The sequence below is a fragment of the Lathyrus oleraceus genome, chromosome 1 (assembly GCF_024323335.1).
Source record: "Lathyrus oleraceus cultivar Zhongwan6 chromosome 1, CAAS_Psat_ZW6_1.0, whole genome shotgun sequence".
NCBI classification, from domain to species: domain Eukaryota; kingdom Viridiplantae; phylum Streptophyta; class Magnoliopsida; order Fabales; family Fabaceae; genus Lathyrus; species Lathyrus oleraceus.
Window position 1 is genome coordinate 451,877,606 of NC_066579.1, and position 9,026 is coordinate 451,886,631.

General features: G+C 33.2%; 1 protein-coding gene and 2 pseudogenes across 1 annotated transcript; all 3 read right to left on the reverse strand.

Annotated features, from left to right (window-relative positions):
• Positions 1-4,918: 4,918 nt before the first annotated feature.
• LOC127115275 (pathogenesis-related protein 1-like) lies at positions 4,919-5,518 on the reverse strand (annotated as a pseudogene).
• An 846-nt stretch (positions 5,519-6,364) lies between these two features.
• LOC127083405 (basic form of pathogenesis-related protein 1-like) lies at positions 6,365-6,861 on the reverse strand (annotated as a pseudogene).
• A 911-nt stretch (positions 6,862-7,772) lies between these two features.
• Positions 7,773-8,331, reverse strand: LOC127083377 (basic form of pathogenesis-related protein 1). Its single transcript, XM_051023694.1, has one exon. The coding sequence runs from the start codon at positions 8,305-8,307 to the stop codon at positions 7,810-7,812; it is 498 nt and encodes a 165-aa protein (XP_050879651.1). The 5' UTR covers positions 8,308-8,331; the 3' UTR covers positions 7,773-7,809.
• Positions 8,332-9,026: the final 695 nt, after the last annotated feature.

Sequence of the window (9,026 nt, forward strand, 5' to 3'; positions counted from 1 at the left end):
TTGGAAATAAAGTAAGTGTAGAAAAATGAGGATGTTATGTTCGATCTGTGGTAAGACTTGACGAAATAAGATTTGAAATGACGATAGTATAAAGGATTGTTATAGAACCTATAGTAGAAAAAATGATGGAAAAGAGGCTTAGGTGATTTTTGCATGTAGATCATGTAGAATGAGTGACTCCAAACACAAGAGGGGAGTGTGAATTATAATATTCAAAATTCAATTTAAAAACTTTTTCTTTTAAAATTTTTATTTTAGGAATACGAAAAAATATGTAGAATAAGAGAGATATCTATCAAAAGTAAAGTAATTAAGAAAATAAATAGAAAAGAGTAAGAGAGAGTGAAGCTACACTCCCGCGGTCAGGTAAGGATTCCGTCCGCAATCGATGATCGATATGTGGCCAAGTACTGTAAGCCGAAGAACTTCCGAGGTAGTACAACTGCTGATGATACCGGGGCTTCTGATGGTCCTGGTATTTTTGCTCAGGGGTTTGATCCTTTCCAGCAGGCTGTCTGCAACTACAATTGGGATTGGATGGCGGCGACTCAGCGCACCATGATTGATATTCATGACCCTATGCAGTTATTACAGTTGCAGGTATGTGACCCTTCTGGAGAGCATCCTATGATGACGCGTGAGCAGTTCCTGCAACATTCTAGCTAGCCTGTTTTCGGAGAGGGGGCGGGTACTGGTGCTTCTGGTGCTGATACTTCTGGTGGCGCTGATGATGATGATGATGATGGTTCCGGTTCTGAGGCCGGTAGTGAAGAGAGTTCTGAGTCCTATGAGGATTAAGTTTTATTTTTCATGTTATGTTTTATTTTATTGTATTTTCAGATATGTAGTATTTTGGTTTTGGTTATGTACTTTCTGGGGTGTTTTGTCCCCCACGCACATTTTTAACATTTTGAAGTGATGATTGTGTTTATGTTTTAAATTATTGTGTTTGGTTTGAATTTCTTTTGTTTAATAAATTTTTGGTTGTTGAGGGTCAAACCTTCTAGATTGGTTGCTCCTCAAAGAAGTATCCAATGAAGGTTCAACCGAGCTTGGATGGAAATGATAAAAATAAACAAGCGAATAATGCTAAGGTACATGGTTACCTCCGGTTAGAATTTTAGAATGCATTAAGAACTTTACTCTTTTCGTAATTGAATATTGTTCTTTTTGCAACATAATTGAATGAGTGATTCACCTAGGACTTAGAACCACAAATTGTGAGGAAACCTCCATTGTACACTAAAATGCTGGATTCTAATAAACTGTGTTGATTCATTTGATTCATGCTTTGTCTTTTATTATTGTGAATTTGTGGAAGCAATTAGAAATGATCAAGGCGCTTGTTTTCTTACGAGCACAACCAGTTCCAAATACAACTTACCCGTGAGCAGAGAGTATTCGTGAACCCCTTTGAGCTTAAACAGTTGAATCTCAGCTTGAAATAAGGCGAGATGTCAAAAATCTTTTTTCTTGAAACCCTGAAATTTTTGATAATTGTTCTTTTGCCGTAAAAAGTCAAGAGCATTCACTTGGGGCGAGTAAAAGATAAGTTGGGGAGAACGAAAATGAGAATCGATAGGTGTCACAACTCTTGAATAACTGAGCAAGCAAAAAAAAATTAGAAAAGAGAAACATCTGTTTTGTGAATACGATAAGAAAAGAAAAAAAATAGAGAAAATGAAAATGAATGCTTGCTTGGAAGAAAAATAGTGAAAAACAAAATTGAGTTGTGAAGGTTTCAAATGAGAAACAAGTGGAACGAAGTTAAGATGTGTGAATAGCTTGTACAGTGAATGTCTCTTTTGCATCGGCAAGTTCGTTTTCAATGGCCTTAGATATGACCCTTGTTTGTAAACATGACCAAGCTACAACCGGAAAAGACCTTAGTGATCTTCGTGCTTCCGTATTTTCATTTATAATTGTTAGACATTGTATGAATTGAATTGACTTTTGCATTGTTTGTTGGAGAGTGAAATTGTCCCCGCGATTGCAAACGCTAAATTTCTTCAATCCTTATTCGAAGAGGAGAGATAGGGTGATTCATTCAGGATAACATTGTTGTGGATTGATACATGTTTTGCATTGCTATAAGGCTTTAGTTCTTGTGTATTATGTTATTCTAACCATTGGGAACTTGTGTCTGGTTGATTCTCTTGTGTTTGAGCCATTTTATCCGATTTTGGAGAAATCTTATTCTTTAAGCAAATCCTCTTGTCCTTCAAGAGGCATACTTTGCTTGAGGGCAAGCAAGAATCTAGTTGGGGAGAGTTGTTAGATGCCCAAGTTTGCTTATTTGAGCTGTCAAATGTGGGCATCTTTCACTCCTTTTTGTCGAAAAAGTGTTCGAAACCGCCCTTGCTTTTGTTGATTTGCAATACTATGTGAAATGATCTTGGTACCTTTAATTTGTGTGTTATTGTGCAGGAATTAGGCATGAAAGAGTAGTAAACGAAGGCACACGAAAGATGGCAAAGGAACCAAGAAAGAAAGCAAACATCAGCAAGCTCGCTAGGTGAGTGAGGTAGCGAAGTGCTCGCTAGGGGAGCACTCAGCGAGATACCAGCGAACACTCCCAGACTTGGACAGAACCAAAAATATCCAGTACTCGCTAGGCGAGTATCCAGCGAGCAAGCAACGAGAAATTCCAGTAGCAAAACCATCAAGACTCGCTGGAGCGAGGGAAGCAGCTAAGTATTTGCTAGGCGAGCGTCCAGCGAACAGGTAGCGAGCAATTCCAGTAGCAAAATCATCAAGGCTCGCTGGTGCGAATGAGAGAAGCGACGGCTTCGCCTAGCGAAGGATTGTTCGCCTAGCGAACATATGCAACTTTTCTGGGATGTTTCCTCTAGACGCAGGCTACTCTGGTGGCTTATTTTGGGGCTCGCTAGGCGAACCATTCTGCTCGCCTAGCGAGCATGACAGCTCAGTAACCAGTACTATAAGTAGCATGGGCTAATTTTTGGAACAGGATCTTTTATCTTTTTAACTTCATTTTTCTTGGGATCATCTTTTGACTTGTTTTTGTGCCCTAGAAACCACATTTTCTCATTTCTCTTCTCCTCTTAACAATATTTCACAAAAAGAAGGTGGATTCCCATCCAATCTCGATTCTTCGACTCGGATGTTGATCAACCTTCGACCGAAACTTGTTGACCAAGCTACCATGAAAATGAGTAGCTAAGTCCTTCATTCTGTCAAGGTTAGATGTAGATGATCATAAGCTTTGTATGTATATGGGTTGATCTTCATTTGTAAACTCTTTGATGATGAATGTATGGTGAAAACCTTGTTTTATTGATAATTCTTTGTGTTGGTTTATTATTAAAAGGTGTTTTCCAACTCTTGACCTAGGTTTTCATCCATCCTTGTTCTTTAGCTAGAGATAGTAATGAATGAGTTTGTTCACTAAAAAAAGTTAAACCTAAAAGTTGTCATTTTGATAGATTGTGTGAGAGATCAACAATGGATCAAAATGGGAAAACCCACAATGTGTGTTAGAAATAAACACATTGGGAGGACTTTGTGAATATGTTTATCATCTAATGGAGTTTATGAGATTTGTTTGATCGAACATATGCATGCAAAGTGATCGTCGAACCCTAACTTTGACAATCTTTCTCAAATCGTAAAACCAAAACTTTTACCGTAATTTCTTACTTTTTATGAAAGCTACCGTAACTGAACACTAAAACCCCCTTGTTACTATAAGTTAAGAACTTAACAACTGTTGAACGGAGGCAATATCATATAATCCCTGTGGAGACGATAACAAATCCCGATACTCTATCCTCATACCAACATTATCCAGACTGTCTAGGTCATGCCGGACCTTTGATCTTATATTGTGTGATATGGCCAAATTATCAAAAATATCTAGATTATGTTGAACTAGTGAACCTATGATGCTTGCATATCATTACATCATTTTGAAATACATATTTGCATGTATATTTCCAGGGAATTCAAGAGACAAGTCTTTGTTTGAGTGATCATTAGAAAATGGATCCTACTAGAAGAGGCGTTTACAGCTACAAATTTGTGGAACCTTCTTTGAAGATATTGAGAAGATTGGGAGCTCGCCTAGTCTTCGACAAAAAAGACAAAATTCAAGGATGCCTATGGGAATCTCCTGGGCATGCTCAACACTAAGGTCAACATTACAGCTCTTCACACTCTAGTGTAGTTCTACGACCCGCCTTTGAGATGCTTCACATTCCAGGATTACGAGTTGGCTCCTACTTTGGAGGAATATTCACATATTCTGTGGATTTAGGTGCACGGGGACCTTTGGGAGGAAATCTTCGTATTACAAAGAAGGAATAAAAAAAACTATTTTACAGGTGTTAAAGTGAATTTCGCTTACATTGCAGAGGGTGTTGTATATCTAATTCATATGTAGAATTGCACGAGTTACCATGCTCACAAGGTAAAACATTACAACAAAGGGTTTTCCCAAGAAAAAAAGTGAGATGAACCATAAGGAAATTAGTCTTGTATTTATTTTTAATAAAGAAGAGACTTCTACATCTAGTACACATATAAACATTTGTTTAGATAAATTTAACATATTATAAAATTGATAGATTATTATCTCTTTAAAGAGTGTGATGTGAGGGAATAAGAGGAAAATGAATTTCTGCCGTTAATTTTATCATACATTCACGCACTCACTACTTTAATAATCGTTTGATTATAATCGAACACTTTATAAAATACAAGATTTATTATTCTATTATATTTCAAAAAGTCTAGTATTAAATCTGAACTATTTGATTTTTATCATGGAAAGTTTGACAACCTGAACTCACTAATAAAATAGTACAAATGTGAGTCACGTGAATATTATTTTATAATTTAGAAACATTACAACACAATACATGAGTCATAAATAAATTATGATTTAATAATGAAGCACTTAGAATGGATCTTGGCCTGGAATGTTGCCAGGAGGATAATAATTGCAAGTAATAAATGTGCCTCCATTATCACATTTTACTTTGTCACATCCAACACGTAATGAATCATTCCAAATCACCTGAGTATAATAAAGACATTCACCATCAATGAATTTTTTATGATAATGATCAAAGTGAGGTTGTTCATTCACCCACAATTTCACTGCTTCCGAACCGCTTATGTAGCCATTGCTAATGGCAAGATTCTCACCGTAGTGTCCACCATTACCACCCGAGGGAATCACTTTACAATCCTTACGTTGGTTAGCTTAGTTTTATGCAAAAGTTGTAATTTTGTAGTCCCAAACAAGATTTGGAATGTTAAAACCTTCAATAGCTGATCTTGCTGCGTTGTGCGGTTTTAGATAATCGGCTGGTGAGTCTTGGGCGCTTGTAATGTTACTGCAACTCACAATGAGTATCAAACTTAAAATACACAATACCAAAAATGGACCAATTTTTATTTTCAATATGAATTTCTTGTTGAAAGATAAAAATTGTTACAACTCTAAAGATGTTTTTATAGAGTTTTTTCTAACAAGGGAATTTGGTAATTGCATTAGATATTTATCTTTACAAAAAGAAAATTTATAGAAATATTTATTTAGATATTTTTGTATAAAAATTATTTTATTTTTATTATAAATGATTCGATATCATTTACAGGGGATTAAATAATACTATTTTAAAATATAAAATTTAATTCACTTGACATTAACATATATTACACACTGGAAACATAAGAGAATCTGGACTAAAATAGTGTGCACGTGGACCTTTGAGAGGAAATCTTGGTATTACAAAGAGGGAATAAAAAAAACTATTTTGCAGGGGTTAAAGTGAATTTCACTTACATTGCAGAGGTTGTTGTATATTTAACTCATATTTAGAATAACACGAGTTACCATGCTCACAAGGTAAAACATCAAAACAAAGGGTTTTCCCAAGAAAAAAAGTGAGATGAACCATAAGAAAATTAGTCTCGAATTTATTTATAATAAAGAAGAGACTTCTACCTCTAGTACACATATAAACATTTGTTTGGATAAGTTTAACATATTATAAAATTGATAGATTATTATCTCTTTAAAGAGTGTGATGTGAGGGAATAAAAGGAAAATGAATTTCTGCCGATAATTTTTTCATTCATTCATGCACTCACTACTTTAATAATCGTTTGATTATAATCGTACACTTTATAAAAAACAAGATTTATTATTCTATTATATTTCAAAAAGTCTAGTATTAAATCTGAACCATTTGATTTTTATCATGGAAAATTTGACAACCTGAATTCACTAATAAAATAGTACAAATGTTAGTCACGTGAATATTATTTTATAATTTAGAAACATTACAACACAATACATGAGTCATAAACAAATTATGATTAAATAATGAAGCACTTAGAATGGATCTTGGTCTGGAATGTTGCCAGGAGGATAATAATTGCAAGTAATAAATGTGCCTCCATTATCACATTTTACTTTGCCACATCCAACACGTAATGAATCATTCCAAATCACCTGAGCATAATGAAGACATTCACCATCAATGCATTTGTTATGATAATGATCAAAGTGAGGTTGTTCATGCACCCACAATTTCACTTCTTCGCACCATTTATGTAGCTATTGCTAATGGCAAGATTCTCACCGTAGTATCCACCATTACCACCCGAGGGAATCACTTTACAATCTTTGCGTTGATTATCATAGTTTTGTGCAAAAGCTGAAATTTTGTTGTCCCAAACAAGATTTGGAATGTTAAAACCTTCAATAGCTAATCTTGCTGCGTTGTGCGGTTTCAGATAATCGGCTGGTGAGTCTTGTGCGCTTGTTATGTTACTGCAACTCACAATGGATATCAAACTTAAAATACACAATACCAAAAATGAACCCATTTTTGTTATCAATATGAATTTCTTGTTGAAAGATGAAAATTGTTACAACTCTAAAGATGTTTTTATAGAGTTTTTTCTAACAAGGGAATTTGGTAATTGCATTAGATATTTATCTTTACAACAAGAAAATTTCTAGAAATATTTATTTAGATATTTTTGAATAAAAATGATTTTATTTTTATTATAATTAATTCGATATCATTTACGGGGGATTAAATAATACTATTTCAAAATATAAAATTTAATTCACCTCACATTAACATATATTACACGCTGGAAACATAAGGGAATTTGGGGTGAAATAGTGTGCACATGGACCTTTGAGAAGAAATCTTGGTATTACAAAGAGGGAATAAAAAAAACTATTTTACAGGGGTTAAAGTGAATCTCGCTTACATTGCAGAAGATGCTGTATATTTAACTCATATTAAGAATAACACGACTTACCATGCTCACAAGGTAAAACATCGCAACAAGGGGTTTTCACAAGAAAAAAAAGTGAGATGAACCATAAGAAAATTAGTCGCGTATTTATTTATAATAAAGAAGAGACTTATACCTTTAGTACACATATAAACATTTGTTTAGATAAATTTAACATATTATAAAATTGATAGATTATTATCTCTTTAAAGTGTGTGATGTGAGGGAATAAAAGGAAAATAAATTTATGCTGTTAATTTTTTCATACATTCACGCACTCACTGCTTTAATAATCGTTTGATTATAATCGCACACTTTATAAAAACAAGATTTATTATTCTATTATATTTCAAAAAGTCTAGTATTAAATCTGAACCATTTGATTTTTATCATGGAAAGTTTGACAACCTGAATTCACTAATAAAATATTACAAATGTGAGTCACGTGAATATTATTTAATAATTTAGAAACATTACAACACAATACATGAGTCATAAACAAACTATGATTAAATAATGAAGCACTTAGAATGGATCTTGTCCTGGAATGTTGCCAGGAGGATAATAATTGCAAGTAATAAATGTGCCTCCATTATCACATTTTACTTTGCCACATCCAACACGTAATGAATCATTCCAAATCACCTGAGTATAATGAAGACATTCACCATCAATGCATTTGTTATTATAATGATCAAAGTGAGGTTGTTCATCCACCCACAATTTCACTGCTTCCGCACCACTTATGTAGCCATTGCTAATGGCAAGATTCTCACCATAGTGTCCACCATTACCACCCGAGGGAATCACTTTACAATCCTTGCGTTGATTAGCATAGTTTTGTGCAAAAGCTGCAATTTTGTTGTCCCAAACAAGATTTGGAATGTTAAAACCTTCAATAGCTGATCTTGCTGCGTTGTGCGGTTTCAAATAATCGGCTGGTGAGTCTTGGGCGCTTGTAATGTTACTGCAACTCACAATGAGTATCAAACTTAAAATACACAATATCGAAAATGAACCCATTTTTGTTATCAATATGAATTTCTTGTTGTAAGATGAAAATAGTTACAATTCTAATGATGTTTTATAGAGTTTTTTTTTCTAATAAGGGAATTTGGTAATTGCATTAAATATTTATCTTTACCAAAAGAAATTTTTTAAAAATATTTATTTAGATATTTTTGCATAAAAATGATTTTATTTTTATTATAATTGATTCGAAATGTTAAATGGAAATGATTTTATTTTTATTATAATTGATTCGAAATGTTAAATGGAAGTGTGTGTATTTGGTGAAGATTGTTGATCTCTTGTGATGTATTTGTGTAGTTTTTTAACATGGAAAATTGGTAATTCAAAAATATTTTCTTCTTTATAAAAAGAAAGTTGCAACTATAGCTAATAAAACCTATGTATTTTGAAGCTTTATTTTAGTAAACTTTATTTGAGTTTATGATAATAAAATTAATTTTAACTTTAAGTTAGAGATATAATTTGATAATTTTATATTACAATTGAATGTAATCTTATATTAATTTGTTGAACTTTCTTTTATATTGAAAAATCTAAATATAATTATAGAATATGATCGAGATATTGATTTTAACTTTTTCTGTTGATTAATAAATTATGATATCACTCTTTATTCAATATGGACTATTGAAGAAAAAGGAAATGCCTCCTAAAAAACAAATAAAAAAAATACGGGCTCCTGATTTGTTATTTAATAATAGCATATTTTG